This window comes from Procambarus clarkii, chromosome 51 (assembly GCF_040958095.1).
Source record: "Procambarus clarkii isolate CNS0578487 chromosome 51, FALCON_Pclarkii_2.0, whole genome shotgun sequence".
NCBI lineage: Eukaryota > Metazoa > Arthropoda > Malacostraca > Decapoda > Cambaridae > Procambarus > Procambarus clarkii.
This window is the reverse complement of record NC_091200.1, coordinates 10,782,353-10,800,225: the sequence shown is the minus strand read 5'-3', so window position 1 is coordinate 10,800,225 and position 17,873 is coordinate 10,782,353. Positions and strand designations below refer to the sequence as shown.

The following is a 17,873-nucleotide window of genomic DNA, read 5'->3' as shown; positions in this document are numbered from 1 at the left end:
GGAAGCATCTTATTTTGAGGTTATCTTGAGATGATTTCGGGGCTTTTAGTGTCCCCCGGCCTGGTCCTCTACCAGGCCTCCACCCCCAGGAAGCAGCCCGTGACAGCTGACTAACACCCAGGTACCTATTTTACTGCTAGGTAACAGGGGCATAGGGTGAAAGAAACTCTGCCCATTGTTTCTCGCCGGCGCCTGGGATCGAACCCAGGACCACAGGATCACAAGTCCAGTGTGCTGTCCGCTCGGCCGACCGGCTCCCTTGTCATCAAGCATCGTTGGCTTCCCAGAGCTATCCAGGCTGATATGGATATATTTGCTTTCTGGCATCAGTCAATGTGCATGGAGTTCTTGCCTACCAGGGACCACGAGCCAGAACCTGGCCCTCTCAAGAGAAGCACGAGGAACAAATAGAAACCCCCTGGAGCATTCTATGTCTGCCATCGACCAGGTCTGGCACTCAGAAAGGTAGGCGCCTCAAAACAAACCCCTATTCTGGTAAAAATATTGCTATGGAAAACTGAATTAGGGGACAGAACTCCCCAAATGAAAATTAGTAAACTGACATAACATCATTACGTTGCCGTGCCGTGCCGCTCTCTGCGCAACCCCCTCTTCCCTCCCCGGGAAGGGGAAGGGGGAGCCCCAGACCCTCACGCCGGCAATCCAGCCGTCCAACAGTAGCACATCAGTTCTTGGCTGATGTGCTGCTGGTGAGGTCTTGTGCCTCTGGCTCCTGATTTGGTCTCGGTTTCTGTACCTTGTGGCTTGGTCTCTACAGGTGGTGTATCAGCCAGGAGTAATATTCTACTATACTCGGGCTGCATGCGCCTAGGGTTTCCTTCTCTAGGTACCAGGTAAGTACTGCCTTTGGGGCTTGGAGCCACTTTCCACAAGTCGCCTTGAGATCTACCTCTGCTGTGTCTTTTACTGCTCCGTACTTAGCCGTCCTTGGAGTCGGCTGGGGGTTTTGTTGCCCTCGTTTGCCTCTGGGTAGGAGGAAGTTTTTGTTACTGGTAGGGGCGCAGGATATTACACAGCTAGTTATCACCTATTATAGCAGCCAGCTCTGATCTGCCTGGGTATGTTGTCCTCTTGCAGGGTTGTTCTTTTGTTTTTGTTTTCCTGCCTGGTGGGGGGGATCTGCCTTTGGTTGGTTACCCCCTATCAATAATTAGGGTCTTCATATATAACCTGTGTTCTTGGTGATACCCCTTCTAGGCTCCCGTGAGTGGACACGTCCCGGTGGTTCAGCTTTTAGAAGTTTGCTTGGTATTCTTGGGCACCGGTTCGCAGTACCCTGCCTGGGTTTACCCTTGGCGTGTTACCAAGGCTAAGGGCTGTGGAGAACCTCACGGGGGCATTGTGGTCCGATGGATGAGACCCTCGAGTCCCCTCTTGCTTCGTGCGAGGTTGATGGTTGCTCAGTCCCCTTGTTTCAGGGGTGGCAATCACCAGTTGTGCCTCTGCCATGCTGCTTGTAGTCGTGCGACGCTTATTGTTTGCATGTGCTCCAGTTCACCCAAGCTACTGATCGTGATATGAGGGTGCAGGCAGTAGCCGAGTTGCATGCTAGGTTCAGGTTGCTGCAATGCGATAGGTTGGTTGCTTCCCCGGATGTCCCGAGATTGCCCCATTTTGCTTATAGGGACCCGGACTTTTGGGTGGGAGTCGTTTCGACTTTGGTTTGTCCACCCCTCCATGCTCTTCCTCTTCTATTGTGCGTCCAGTTTCTCTCCACCTTGCTTCTGGCTCCAAAATGTCTGAGGGTTTCCAAGTCGGGGCAGGGTATAGTTGGTGTTAAGACTCGGGTGGTCTTGGGAGTCCCTCTTCCAGGTTTGTGGCGGAGGCATTAGAGCCTGGCCCTCCAGCTGGAGCATCTGGGTCTGACCAGTGGGCCCTTTTCGTTGCTGCCTTTTCTTTAGAGGCCGGGGTGTTTGGAGGACGGCTCGGGCCCGGGTCCTTGGGGTGAGGTTCCCAGGGCGGGGGAGGGTGTTGACTTGGGGAGGAGGGGGGGGGATGGGCCCCATTGGACCCCGCATGGGTTTTTTGTACTCTCAGAGCAGGGTACAAAAACCCTTTTCTTTCGTTCCCTCCTCGTTCGAACTGGATTTGGCATCTACCCCTCCCCCCAGGATTGGTTCCACCCTTCCGGAGGTTTTCAGCTATCCGTGTCCCATCCCATGTGGTGTGGGAAGCCCTTGCGGCTTACCTCCATCATGACCCGGATTATGCTTTCGTGATGATCCGTGTTCCTTCATGTATGGATCTTTGTGTCCTTACTGGGTATGTTAGTATTAGTGGCCCTCAGGCCACTAATACTAATTAATTCAGGCAAATCTTTCATGTATGACATAATTACCAATAATCATCTTCTTGAAGGTCAAACACTCTTATTGTCACAAACATTTAAAGCTGTTGTACTCTTCATGGTCTCTTCATGCGACTGTTCTCTTCCCTGCCTCCACATCCTCACAATCACCTGTTTCCTACTTTCATGTGGTAGGATGCCATCACACTAGAAGAAATGAGAGGGCAAGTAGGAAACCTATCTTGAGGCGATTTTAGGGCTTAGCATCCCTGCGGCCCGGTCCTCAACCAAGCCCCCCCGTTTTGTTACACATCCCCAGGAAGCAGCCCATAGCAGCTGTCTACTACCAGGTACCTATTTCCTGCTGGGTGAACAGGGGATCAGGGTGAAAAGACTATGCCCATTTGTTTCCGCCTCCGCCGGGGATCGAACCCGGATCCTTAGGATTACAAATCCTGAGTGCTGTGCACTCAGCCGTCAAGCCCCATACCATAACATGCAGGCAAAGCATCCACAGCTGCACCCCATCACTTCATATTACCACGTGTAAGATGCTTCCTCTGAGTTATGATTTAAAAAGTCAAGCTTTCATACCTGACTAATTGATTCCATAAAGCCCCACCTTCACAACCTTTTAAATTGTATATACTGTACTTCTCTTCCTTTCATTCCATACCTGTACATATGCACACATAAGTTGTTTTTAAGATTAATCCAGTTAAGAAATCTCTAAAATTATGGTGCTGATCTTTATATAACAAAATGGGGACTCAACTGGTAGATTTGTTGATGAAACTATTGTCATTCTTTTATGTTTTTATATTGCCCTCAGATGTGGCATAGCTGTGATCAATGGGAAAGTATATGCTGTTGGAGGGTTCAACGGATCTTTACGTGTGCGTACAGTAGATGTGTATGACCCAACTCGGGACTCTTGGTCTTCCTGTGCCAGCATGGAAGCCCGACGATCAACACTTGGTGTAGCAACACTCAATAGTTGTATATATGCTGTGAGTATTGATTAGGTTGATAAACTAGCTGTTATATGAAAATGTGCCCTTTTAAAGGTCAAATTAATTATATATAAGAATGATAGCATATGTTGTACTTTAGTACAACATACAATATATTGCATCTCTAAATACAGTATTCAGATTCTGATTTGGAAACTTTTTTTTTAATAACATTTACAAATCATTACAATACTAACTGGACTAAACAAGTGTATAAGCAGTCTAAATCAAGCTTACGCATTAATTATACTGTTATAATTTGATGTGGTGATATACTGTATAGTGAAAAAATAAAGTGTAGTTTACCAATAGAGCAGCTACACAGACAAAATTAGGATAAGACAGTTTAAAGAACTACTATACACTAATCAAACACTCATAAGGAGTATGATTTGACATAAATAAGAGTGTCATGGAAAGAAATTTAATGATTACTCAACTGGGAATATGTAATTAGGATACGTATTTCAGGTGGGCGGCTTCGATGGGTCTACTGGTTTAAACAGCGCAGAGATGTATGACTCCAAAGCTTATGAATGGCGAATGATTGCGCCAATGTCAACTAGACGGTCATCGGTAGGAGTTGGAGTTGTGAGCGGATTTCTCTATGCAGTAAGTGTATAATATATCAGTATCAGTATAATACTGCATCTCATGTTTTAAAAAAAAGTTAAGAAGATTTTGAAAACAAAGATATTTTTGAAAGAATGCAAGTGCTGTAAGGAGGCTGATGGAAAAACTAGTGGTAACATTGAAGATTAATATGAGAGAATGTTAATTGATGGAAAAAATTAGTGGATTTGTAGAATATGAGGGTCTGATGGGTGCAAATGATGGTGGTGGTGGTTTTACTGATGTGAGAAGTTTAAAAGACAGAGGACCAGCATATGTTCATAAATGAATGAGTTAGGTGCAACAGTGAAGGAGATATGTGGAAAAACCAACAAAATATTATAGTTGTAAAAAATGGGAGAGATGGCGAGTAGACATTCTAGAATCATCAGTCTTTTAAGAGAAAAGTGTATGGTAGCATAGTAACTGAAAGAGCACATGAAATAACTGATAAAGTGGTCATTGATGAACTAGGTTCATTATGTGTTGGATGTGAGTGTGAGTGTGTGGATCAACTATTTGCATTGAGGTAGCTTGTGAAGAAGGTATGTGAGAAATATTGTTTTATGTAAATTGTGTATATATTATAGACTCTGAGACAGCATATGATGAAGTTAGTAGAATTCATTTATATGCATATATCTCCATGTATGTTGTACATATATCTGTTACATGTATATATCTCCACCTTAGGTGTATGCCAGAGATGTAGGTCTCCTTGAGTGTTCAATGTAGGATAGGTACTAGGCCTCGTGCAGTTAAGCAACTTTTTGGGGAAAGCTCCACTCTAACTCCTTGTTGTTAGTCTCCTGACTAGCTCCACCCATCTTGAGTCACACCAGGCCCTTGTGAGTCATTAAAATCCTACCAGGGAGTAGTGGCAAAAACTTAGCCCCATCACAGAGGCATAAAGAGCAACAAATTCATGATTACCCTAACTGAAAAATAAGCCACCAGAAACGTAGTGAAACAAAACAAATGACAACAAGGCAAACAATTTGGAAAAGACACCAAATACTAAAGTCATTTGTCTACTAGCACCACTTGACCACCACCAGGTGGTAGCACTGGGGAGCTACAGCTGGTGATGCCCCTCAGTTATTTGCCTGGGCCCAGATTCACGAGACTGTTCCGCAAGCACTTACGAACCTGTGCTTCTTTCCTCAAACTTTGGCGGCTTTGTTTACAATTATTAAACAGTTAATGAGCTCTGAAGTACCAGGAGGCTGTTTATAACAATAACAACAGTTGATTGGGAAGTTTTCGTGTTTGTAAACTTTTTAATAAATGTAACCAAAGGCGTCAAAGATTGAGGAAGGATGTACACGTTCGTAAGTACTTGCGTAACTGCTTCATGAATCTAGCCCCTGGTTTTTCCACATAAATGTTGGCCATCCTTTGGAGTCTGTCCTGCAGGGGTCATTTGCTTGTGTTTTCTGGGGAGCCTCTTGTGGCCCCCTGAAGCTACTACACTGATGGAGTGCGGTATACTAGGTGCCATTAGTTGTGGCGTTCTTATTGGCCTGCGAGCCAGAACCTGGCCCTCACTCAGAGAGGTACAGGCACTATGGCTTGTGCCATAGTGTCAGTGGCACTATGAAAACCTTTTATGTGAAGTTATTCTCATCAGCCACCACCAAGGGAAGGCACACACAGAAAGTCAGAGAAACAAAACAGACTACTGCCTGGTTAGAAACAAAACTGCACACTCAAACCCACCAAAATAACTTCCCGACAATGTAAACATATGATAGAAAATTTGTGAAACAAGCAGTTGCTTTGCCCCACACCTCCACCTCATTTGGGGGAAGGGAGGCAGGCAGGCCGGGTCAGCCGGCAGCTCCACCATCAGTTTTTATGTTGATGTAGATATCACAGCTTTTGTTGGTGGTTTTACTCTGTCACGGCCTGACCCTTAATATTCTGTCATGTGTTTGGCCGTGTCCCTAGGCTATATTATCTTCAGGTTGTATCGAGATGATTTCGGGACTTAGCATCCCCGTGGCCCTGTCCTCGACCAGGCCTCCTTTTTGTTACGCACCCCCCAGGAAGCAGCCCATAGCAGTTGTCTAACTCCCAGGCACCTATTTAATGCTAGGTAATAGGGGCATCAGGGTGAAAGTAACTCCATTTGTTTCCGCCTCCATTTGGGATAGAACCCGGAACCTTAGGACTACGAATCCAAAGCGCTGTCCACTCGGCTGTCAGGCCCTTACAGGGGATGGTACCTACCAGAGGCTAGTACATGTACTCTGGTTCTATAGTTAATTACATTTGTTTGTCTAGGGAAGTTTGATTGATATTAGCCTGCTGGTAAAGACCAGAGAAAATCCCCAATGGAGCATAGAAACACCTAGGTCAAATGACACAGAAATTTACAAGTAAATAACAACCTACCTGTCTGTCTGTCTCTGTCTGTGTCTGTCTGTCTGTCTCTGTCTGTCTGTCTCTCAAACACACACACACACACACACACACAAAAACACAAACAAATTTGGGATTATTTATGCAGTGATAAGTCTAATGTCTTCAAAGTTAATAAATTAAAGTGAAGAACTGATACATTCTGGGGAAAAAACTCTTCTGTATTTCATACTTAATGCTTTCTTACGATAATTGCTGTTTCATATTGTAGCAAAGTCTGGAAATGACAAAATCCCCTGTGATGGAAGCAGCATTAGAATTTCATATTATTTTAGGTTGGTGGATATGATGGAGCATCAAGGCAGTGCTTGGCATCAGTAGAATGTTACAGTCCAGAGTCTGACGTGTGGACTTCTGTAGCAGAAATGTCAGCACGCAGAAGTGGAGCAGGCAAGTACCTTCATATGTTCGCTGGTAACCATGCTACTACTTTTAGAGCTTTTGCAATAGTTTAAATATGCTTGAGTTCAAAACCCATATCTCTTCTGTTTCCAATAATTTACTGAAGAATTATTTGAGTTTGTAGGTTTGATGCTGTTATAAATTTGAAAGTGCGGTTTCTCTAATGTCGCTACCAACATGGATTTCATAGATCATATGGTATTTAGAATATTATACCAATTGAAGTGTCCCATTTCACTGTTGGGAATAGAGGAAAAGAGGAATGTGATCCAAGTCTGCCTCTTTCTCATAGACCATTGTTCAAACTACAAAGTTTGAATTTTGTTTTGGGTATGAAACCCTCAAGATTTTTTTTATAATATAATTGAAGGTATTTGAAGTATTAACCTTGTATTTAAGAAAGGTGTAAAAAATCTAGAAATTGACTATTTATTTATTTATACGTATATTTATTTATAAGAAGGTACATTGAGTTTGTGAGAGTACATCTTCTTGAGGTTATCTTAAGATGATTTCGGGGCGTTTTAGTGTCCCCGCGGCCCGGTCCTCGACCAGGCCTCCACCCCCAGGAAGCAGCCCATGACAGCTGACTAACACCCAGGTACCTATTTTACTGCTAGGTAACAGGGGCATAGGGTGAAAGAAACTCTGCCCATTGTTTCTCGCCGGCACCTGGGATCAAACCCAGGACCACAGGATCACAAGTCCAGTGTGCTGTCCACTCGGGCGACCGGCTCCAGATACTTTTCAAATGCAGTACATATTTTCTCTTTACTTACCTGCTAGTATAAAATAAAATACATAACATGGGTGTTCTTACATTCTTGCTAAGTCACTAACTTGCATAGCGTTTCGGGCATATTTCTACTAAATCTGCCCGAAATCAAAACTTCAACAGCCATGAAGACGACAGCTCCACCTAGCAACATTCTAGCAAAGGCTACTGAAGCCCCTCTCCTCTACTCTGGTTCCAGCTCATTCCACTCTAGAGGCTTCTTGCAACTCCTCCAACTCGGACACTTCAGTAGACATTACTGACACTCTCGCCAAGCCAGGTCACCATTTCTCCATTTCTTCAACCGAACTCGGGGAGGGGCAAACAGCAAATACAATTCGTACGCAGAGGGGGGGGGGGGGGGGGGAAGAAAACCCCACTACTTGTAACAGTAAGTCCCGCTCAGAGGGTAGAAAAACTCGGGCAGGGTCCAACAGGGCCCAAGGGCCCCCCAAGTCAGCCCCTCCACCACATTGGGCCCCGGGGCCAAGTCGTCTCCCAAACCCCCAGCCTCAAAAGAAGAGGCCGGTGCAGCCGTAGAAGCTTAGAAGAAATGGGGGCCCACTGGTCAGACCCAGAGGCTTCGGAGGGTGGAAAGACTCGAATGCCTTCGTCGCCCGCTCGAAAGGGGCATCCCCTGAGACCGCCCGAGTCTCAACACCATCTAAACCCTGCCCGAGTCTCGACACCATTTAAACCCCGCCCCGTCCTTGAAACCCTCAGACGTTTTTGAGCCGGAAACAGGGGGAAGGGGACCAGACCGAACCACAGCAGGGGAAGGACGAGAGGGTGCGGACTCGACCAAGGTTGAAGCGACCAACACACCCAAGTTCGAATCCCTATAACCAAAACGGGGCAGCCTCGGGGCATCTGGGTCAGCAACCAATCTAGCGCATTGCAACAACCTAAACCTAGCATGCAATGCCTGCGCCGCCTGCACCCGAATATCGTCATCAGTAGACTGGGTAAACTGAGTCATCAGCAACAAAACTCGCAGGACTCCGGGTCGAAAGTATCACCAACCCAGCAGGCAGCATGATGAAGGCAAAAACAATGAGTCACCCTGAGACAAGGAGACAGCAACCCTCAAACTCGCATAAAACGAGGGGAAACTCAGTGGTCACATCCATCGGACCCACACACCCCCGTGGGAATTCCCAGGGGTCCTGAGACGGAATTCACGCTCGGGAAAGCCCGGGCAGGGTATTGCTAACCGGCACCCAAGTCTACCAATCAAACTTCTAAGTAACTGAACCCCCCAGGATGTGTACGCTCATGGGGACCTATCAGGGGGGTACCACCAGAACAGAGAAGTGTATGCAATGCACACAGGGAGCAACAACAAAGACAGACCCCCCCTACCAGGCAGGAAAACCAACAGAAAAATAACCCTGCAGGAGGACAGCGTACCTAGGCGGAATAGAGCTGGCCGCCATGAGAGGTGAAAACTAGCTGCGCAGTACCCTGTGCTCCTACCAGTGTAAACAAAGGATCACCGCAGCACACAAAGGGCGGCCGAAAGTCGAGCAGCAAACGACCCAGCAGAGGCAGAACCCAAGGATCTTAAGGAAGGAAGGCCCCAAGCCCCAAGGGCAGTACTTACAGGGCACCTAGGGAAGGGAACCCTAGGCGCATGCAGCTCGAGTAATGCAGAATTACTCCTGGCACGCATACCCCCAAGAAGACAGCCACCACACCATGCAGGCACCGAGCTGAGCACCAATGTCAGGAGCACACGACTTTCGCCTAGCACATCAGCCTTAGAACTGGGTCTGGGGCTTCACCCTTTTCCCCTCCCGGGGAGGGGGGGAGCTGCGCAGACAGTGGTGCGGCGATATGGTGACGTCTCGCTCATTTTTGTTTGGGGAGTTCTGTCCACTAGTTTGGCTCTCAGTAGCAATTTCTTAACCAGAATAGGGGTTTGTTTTGGGATGCCTACCTTTCTGGGTGCCATCCCTGGTCAATGGCAGACATGGAATGCCCCCAATTACATAAGGGGTTTCTATAGGCCATTGTTCCCTTTGCCTCTGGGGGGCCAGGTTCTGGCTCGTGGTCCCTGGTAAGCTGAACTTCAATTGATTGATGCCCCAGACTAATATAACACTTATCAGCCTGATAGTTCCATGGGAGCCATAGGGGCTCCCAACAGAAATCTTAATCATATGATATATTTCTTGATATATTTCTTTAACAATTCAAATATATTAGCTTACTACTCGTTTAGTATTAAGTGTTACCCCTATTAAACATAAATGTTTTAATTATTTTCAAGTTATTCCTGAAATGCACTATGTATTAGTAACTCTATATGAATTACATTAAATTATTTTACATACTGTACATTATAGTCAGTCTTGTTTTATTGAAGGGTTTGGGTAAGATACTATAAGGATTCATAAACTCGTGCTGCTTTACTAGCTTTATTATTATTTCAACTCATAATTCAAATATTATATTGTATACTGTAATGTGAATAATGTGCATACTGTATTAGCAAAGCGAGATACAGTATTCAATTTACCACACTCAAATGGCATTGATATAGATATGCATACTGTAAATATGCATATATATTTGCTGTATAATTATATATAAAATTATGTAAATGTAAATTTATTGCATATTTTATATTTACATAAATTTCTGTAAAAGTATATGGTAAATATAAATTATGTATAAATAATATATAAATAATAATATAAACATAAAGTTGCTGTATAATTTATATCCAACCTTATATTTATACTTGTGTAGGTGTTGGGGTGCTGGATGGCCTTCTGTATGCTGTTGGGGGCCATGATGGGCCACTTGTCAGGAAGAGTGTAGAAGTATACAATCCTGATACCAATGGTTGGAGTCCTGTTGCAGACATGAACCTTTGTCGTAGGAATGCCGGTAAGATGTTTTTCATAGTTTTTCCCTTAGTCCTAGCATAGTGATGTTTATTGGTGATTGCTTATGTTGATCTCTGAGTGTGTTCATATAGTTTACTATATACATACATACAATTTTCAAATGTACTATTTTCATATACAGTGGAACTTCGGTTTTCAAATGCCCCTCTTTTCAAATTTTTTGGTTTTCGAGCTCAATTTATTCGTAAAATTTGACTTGATGTTTGAGGTTCGTCTCACTTCACGAGTTTGTTGATGCGCTAGGTCAACCCATGCGTGTGTCGCAGACCTCAGTTTACCAGTGTGTCCTGCTTAACCCTTTAGTTGCGCAAGACATCATATGATGCGTTGAGTGATTTGCAGTAACTTGTGCTCGGCATCATATGATGTTTTGGAGTACAGCGCAAGATTTAAACGGCCCGCGGATACATGGGGTTCACCACACCTTCATCAGGGCTCTTGTAAACAGACGCAATTTAAAAAAAAAATCGTGGGCCAAATTCCTGAGTGTGAGGGGCCTCAGTATCGAGTGAGCTACCAAGCCTGACGCACGCAGCATGAGCTCACAGCACTGTTGTTCAGCTTGTGACCACAGCATCGCCTAAAAATGCCATAATATACATGTTCTTGCTATTATTTAGCAATGATATTATTACAGAAGACCCCTGACTGTGATAAAACTGACCAGGGTTCTGATAATAGCAGGATTGTGGTGATATTTAGCGCTGTGCTCCATGGAGGGAGGAGTAATGCTGTGGGAGGGAGGGTGGTGGCGTTGTCTTCTGATTGTGTGTAATTACCTAAGTGTAGTTACAGGATGAGAGCTACGCTCGTGGTGTCCCGTCTTCCCAGCACTCTGTCATATAATGCTTTGAAACTACTGACGGTCTTGGCCTCCACCACCTTCTCCCCTAACTTGTTCCAACCGTCTACCACTCTGTTTGCGAAAGTGAATTTTCTTATATTTCTTCGGCATCTGTGTTTAGCTAGTTTATATCTATGACCTCTTGTTCTTAAAGTTCCAGGTCTCGGGAAATCTTCCCTATCGATTTTATCAATTCCTGTTACTATTTTGTATGTAGTGATCATATCACCTCTTTTTCTTCTGTCTTCCAGTTTTGGCATATTTAATGCCTCTAACCTCTCTTCGTAGCTCTTGCCCTTCAGTTCTGGGAGCCACTTAGTAGCATGTCTTTGCACCTTTTCCAGTTTGTTGATGTGCTTCTTATGATATGGGCACTTGTATATTATTTATATATATATATATATATATATATATATATATATATATATATATATATATATATATATATATATTATATATTATATATATATATGTCGTACCTAGTAGCCAGAACGCTTTTCTCAGCCAACTATGCAAGGCCCGATTTGCCTAATAAGCCAAGTTTTCCTGAATTAATATATTTTCTCTAATTTTTTTCTTATGAAATAATAAAGCTACCCATTTCATTACGTATGAGGTCAATTTTTTTTATTGGAGTTAAAAATAACGTAGATATATGACCGAACCTAACCAACCCTACCTAACCTAACCTAACCTATCTTTATAGGTTAGGTTAGGTTAGGTAGCCTAAAAAGCTAGGTTAGGTTAGGTTAGGTAGGTTAGGTGGTCGAAAAACAATTAATTCATAAAAACTTGGCTTATTAGGCAAATCGGGCCTTGCATAGTAGGCATAGAAGTGCGTTCTGGCTACTAGGTACGACATATATATATATATATATATATATATATATATATATATATATATATTATATATATATATATGTCGTACCTAGTAGCCAGAACTCACTTCTCAGCCTACTATTCAAGGCCCGATTTGCCTAATAAGCCAAGTTTTCCTGAATTAATATATTTACTATATTTTTTTTCTTATGAAATGATAAAGCAACCCTTTTCTCTATGTATGAGGTCAATTTTATGTTATTGGAGTTAAAATTAACGTAGATATATGACCGAACCTAACCAACCCTACCTAACCTAACCTAACCTATATTTATAGGTAAGGTTAGGTTAGGTAGCCAAAAAAAGCTAGGTTAGGTTAGGTAGGTTAGGTAGACGAAAAAACATTAATTCATGAAAACTTGGCTTATTAGGCAAATCGGGCCTTGAATAGTAGGCTGAGAAGTGCGTTCTGGCTATTAGGTACGACATATATATATATATATATATATATATATATATATATATATATATATATATATATATATATATATATATATATATATATATATATATATATTATATATATATATATATATATATATATATATATATATATATATATATTATATATATATATATATATATATATATATATATATATATATATATATATATATATAAAAGCCTATACTTGCATAAACCACAAGTGAAGATAAACAATCTTTGGACAACACCCACCAGTGGGACTCGAACCCAGAAAGCACAACTACCTTCCAGTAGCTGGCATAACTAGTATGCTTTAACCCACTACGCCATCAGACATCAGACCATTCAGGCTTGTTCGCATATATATATATATATTATATATATATATATATATATAATATATATATATATATATATATATATATATATATATATATATATATATATATATATATATATATACTTTTTTTTTTTTTTTTTTTTTTTTTTTTTTTTGTGGTTCTCATCATTACTACTGTATAAGTACAGATACTACCAAAACAGGAGGATGGGCTGAATAAAAGCTTAAAACAAACAATGTTGACTGTGTTAGAAATACTAATCAAATAAAAGTCTGTAATAATGGGGTATCCTTGACCTGTTTCATATAAAATTTCCATAATATATTAATGAATAGTCTTAAAATTTCAGGAGTTATTGCGCTGACTGGGTTACTTTATGTTGTCGGAGGTGATGATGGCACGTCGAATTTGGCGTCAGTGGAGGTCTACAACCCCAAAACAGATGTGTGGACACTGCTACCGGCACACATGGGCATTGGCAGATCATACGCTGGTGTAGCTATTATAGATAAACCGGGCTTCTGAGATGAGGCAGAGGGGGCAGGGGAGTGACTGCTGTGATTATTGAGATAAAAAAAAATTTTGTATCATACAGACTACATTAGCATAATTTTTGTACACTTAAGTTCTGTTGAGATTATTTTAGTTATTACAGTCCTTATTCTATTCTGTGTACCAGAGCCTTGGACAGCATGGCACATGCTTGCAACTCTAAATAATTCTATTTTCTTGCACAGTATTCTACATTAATAATGTTACTAGCTGAAGAAATTATTTAGCACCATTTTTAGTATTTGTGTTAATTGAGGAGCTTTAATTGATAAGATAATGGTTTAGAATAGAGGGCCAAACTGCTTTAAAGAAGAATAGTTTATATTTTTTTATTTTTTACTTTCATATGGAAAATATGGTACAATTAAATAAATTTATGGTAAAAGAAAGTATCATTTTGTATCAATAAGCATATTTTTTCAATATATAATATTTTTACATGAGAATTTGTTCAAAACTGTACTAGGATATGAATGAGTCATTTGCATGGGACCAAAAATTTGATGAGTAAAAACAAGTGAGCAATTGCATCTGGAAACTCTCATCATTCTTTAAGTTTTTCAGATCTTTTAATGGGTAAGCATTAAATTAGGGTCTAACTTAAATTTCTAATAGCAAATGAACATTCTAGTAATTTTGTTTCTTAATTAACTTGATAAGTTAGCTGTATGAAATGTACCCGTGCCTTTATTCCAAGTTGTAAGATTCTAAAGTCAGCATTTAGCAGATGACTGACATTATTTTTTATTCAATGAATAAGGTGTACCTTTATGCTTCTAGTTTTTTGGCTTATACAAAAAAATATTGCTTGCAAAATAAATTGTTTATTTTAAAGCACATAAATGGTCCTTTAAGAAGATTGCACTGCATCACCATAAGTATATGACTACTAATTATGTAGTCTAATCTAATGGCAAAAAAATCCTTTCAATTTCATTTACATGCAGGAATATTTATACAGTACATATACATATTTTTGGAGCCGGGTAATTAGGTCACCAATTGGGGCAATATTTGTAATGCCGTGTACTGGTAGTACTGCAGGATCTGCCTTGAGGTACTGTATTAACAGTTAACTCCATTCATTAAGGCTATCACCAGTAAAGTGAGACAGTATAAATCTCCCCATTTGGCTAGATTCGTCTTAACCAGTTTGGTGATTCATGACACACTGGCAAGGATGTAATTGTACTATGAAAACTAGCTTAAATCAAATTAGAAACTTCACTTCCCTTTGGTGGACACTCAGGACCACATGTCTGTCAGCCCAAACTAACCATTTTGCAATTACATCTTGTATTTGTTTAATAGTTTCTTCATATAGTAAAAGTTGAGTAACAGTTTTACTGTGATTTTCCAAGCAAACCTCCACTGTTAAATATGAGCAATATATAAGTACCAGAGAATGAACATTATAAAATCATGTTTTTATGAATTGGTTCAGAATAACTTAAGGAATACAGTTGCAAAAGTTATGCAAGAAGGAAATATTGAACGATTTGATAAGTTATACATGTTTATGACTGAATGAACTATCATCACCAATAATGTGTAATAATAATAATAATAATGCTTTTTTGAAGTTATTAATAATGAGATTTTTTAAGTTATTGCGAGAGACTTAAAATCTATTGTCGAGAAAATTTGATTGCTAGAAAATAACCTAAAATATCTGAGAATGCTAATTGGCAGCTTTTTTCTTTAACATCTAGGAACTGTGTGCATGTACTCAAATGTACAGTGCATCTACATATGTATTGGTTAATTATAATTAAAAAAAAAGAATTCAGGCCTATAAAGAGGTTGTTTAGCATGTAACTTATTCACGGATGCATGTGATAATGAATATTACAATCATTGTGATAAGAGTGATAGTTAATCAATTCATGAGAGCAAAGGTGATAATTGTGATATATGATGAACATTGTCCTATGTGTGCTCACCTAGTTGTGCTTGCAGGGGTTGAGCTCTGGCTCTTTGGTTGTGTGTGTGTGTGTGCATGAATGCTTGCTTATATAGAAAGAGCATCTTGGCAATTTTTCCCCCTTTGTCTCTTTAGTTATTCATTGGTTAAATCTTAAGTTTCACTGAAACTGAGAGAGATGCGTGTTGTTGGAGATGGTGTAAGACTTCATGTTGAACCACTTAGTAATATAATGGGGGGAAATAATTGTAAAGTTGACATAATGGGGAAATAATTGCAAACTATATTATGAGGGAAGTGATTGTAAACCACCGATATAATTAATTTTGTGTGATTTCTGGCAATTGTAAATGTGTTTTTGTATAAAAGAGCTTTTTATGTTACAAATCGCTCTTATAAATGAAGAACTAATGAAAATCTGAAAAATTAAATGCCAGGTAACCCCAGGTGTTAAAGCTTAGAATCTCTAATATCTATTCAAGACTGTTGAATTATATGATTACCAATGAACTGGGTATTCCCGACATTTATTTTTTAAATAAATTGTGCTATTTCATAATACATTTTCTTTACATTGTTGAACAATTAACAAAAGGTGCTACAGTTTTAATTGTGATATAAACTCATAATGTTAATGATTCCTTTGTGGGGAATTGTAAAAACATTATTATATCCTTTTTTAAGGGTGCAATGTTTGAGTTCAGTAGTTGGAAAAATGTTCCCCAAAAAACAAAATAAAAAATGTACACGTTGTACATTACAGTACAATACTGTGTTTATAAAATGGTGGTAAAGTTATCAAGAAACTTAAGATGTTTCCCTATACCTCCACTATAAAAATAAATGTGAATTTTAATTACAAAGAGTCCAAGTTTCAGACTGGATATTTTAATTTATTTGATGAAACTGACTTGCAAAATGTTGAAAACTTTAGAAGGCTCATTATTCAAAAATGTATATGTATACAGTGGGGCCTCGATTTACGATGGTAATCCGTTCCCAGAGACATATCGTAAGTCGAAACGATTTTTCCCATAAGAAATACAGTAAAGGGAATTGAATTAATCCGTTCCACACTCCCAAAAATATTAACTTAAAAATACATTTTATACTGAATACAATTTTTGTCTCTAACTACAATACAGTACATATGTTTATCTTACCTTTATGGAGGACTCTTGATGGCGAATGGAAAATGGTGATGAGGGGGGAGGAGGAGAGGTGTTACTGTTTGGAAGGGGAGTCCCCTTCCATTATAGTATCAGGCAGTGATAATTTCTATGAGGTACACTATCCTACGTTTTGCCTGCATACCACTAGGACCTGGTTGTGGTTCACTGCTTGTTTCTCACTAAAAATTTGTCTAGCGACACTTGTATTTCCCTTCGTTTTAATATTTGTCTGTAGTGATGCATCACAGTGTCATTGAAAAGGTTAAGGCAACAATGAGGAAGGGACATTCTGTACTGCCTCCTCCCCCTGAAGAAATTTCCTCAGCTGCCTCTTGTTGCTGCTCCTTTTGAAGGGCTTGGAGTTCTTCAGTGGTCAGTTCTTCGCTGTGTTCCTTCAACTCCTCAATATCAGCACCATCCAACTCCAAGCTCAATTGCCGGCCCAGAGAAACAATTTCCTCAACAAGAGGCACTTCAGGTTCAGGCTCAAACCCCCACAAAGTCTTGTTCTGCAACACATTCAGGCCACAATTTTATCCAGCCAGAGATCACGATTCTTAGTCACTTCTTGCCAGACTTTGTCTACGAGTTTTAAGGCACTACAAAGGTTAAAATGGTTTTCCAGAACTCTTTGAGGGTGAGATTTGTGGGATCCGTCACTTCGACACATCTCCGAAAAAGTGCTCTTTCATACAGTTTCTTAAAATTTGTAATGATTTTCTGGTCCATAGGCTAAAGTAGGGGAGTGGTGTTGGGAGGAAGGAACTACTGTAACAAAACTACATTCCTCCATCAATGAATCCTACAAGCCTGGAGGATGAGCAGGAGCATTGTCGAGGAGAAGTAGGGCCTTGAGTGGCAAACTGTTCTCCTGCAGATATATTTTGATGGCAGGGCACACCACCTCATTCACCCACTCAGTAAAAAATTGCCTAGTCACCCATGCCTTAGCATTAGCCCTCCACATCACAATTTTGTTTTTCTGCACAATATATTTTTTGAAAACCCTTGGATTTTCGGAATGATACACAAGCAAGGGTTTAATTTTCAAATTGCCACTCACATTACCACACAGCACGAGTAAACCTATCTTTCATAGGCATGTGTATGGGCAGTGACTTCTTCTCCCTGGTAATGTATGTCTTCTTCGGCAATCTTTTCCAGAATAGCCCTGTCTCGTCACAACAAACGTTTGTCGTGCCTCACTCTGCACAAAATTTTTAAATTCCCCAATAAATCTTTCAACTGCTGGTTTGTCTGAGCTGGCACCCTCCCCATGCCTCACA

At 40.7% G+C, this 17,873-nt stretch overlaps 1 protein-coding gene across 7 annotated transcripts in view; it reads left to right on the top strand.

Moving 5' to 3' along the window:
* The window catches only part of kel (kelch protein), a 65,014-nt gene extending 49,040 nt beyond the window's left edge, over nucleotides 1–15,974 (top strand). For 4 of the 7 annotated variants that reach the window (XM_045769120.2, XM_045769121.2, XM_069303998.1 and 1 more), the window contains exons 10-14: nucleotides 3,141–3,318; nucleotides 3,793–3,933; nucleotides 6,633–6,747; nucleotides 10,289–10,429; nucleotides 13,289–14,837. In XM_045769120.2, coding sequence (XP_045625076.1) covers nucleotides 3,141–3,318; nucleotides 3,793–3,933; nucleotides 6,633–6,747; nucleotides 10,289–10,429; nucleotides 13,289–13,464 — 751 coding nt within the window. In that variant the 3' untranslated portion in view covers nucleotides 13,465–14,837. Of the gene's footprint in view, nucleotides 1–3,140; nucleotides 3,319–3,792; nucleotides 3,934–6,632; nucleotides 6,748–10,288; nucleotides 10,430–13,288 lie in introns of all 7 variants that reach the window. The other 3 variants (XM_045769122.2, XM_069304001.1, XM_069304000.1) reach the window with 1 other exon arrangement.
* Nucleotides 15,975–17,873: the final 1,899 nt, after the last annotated feature.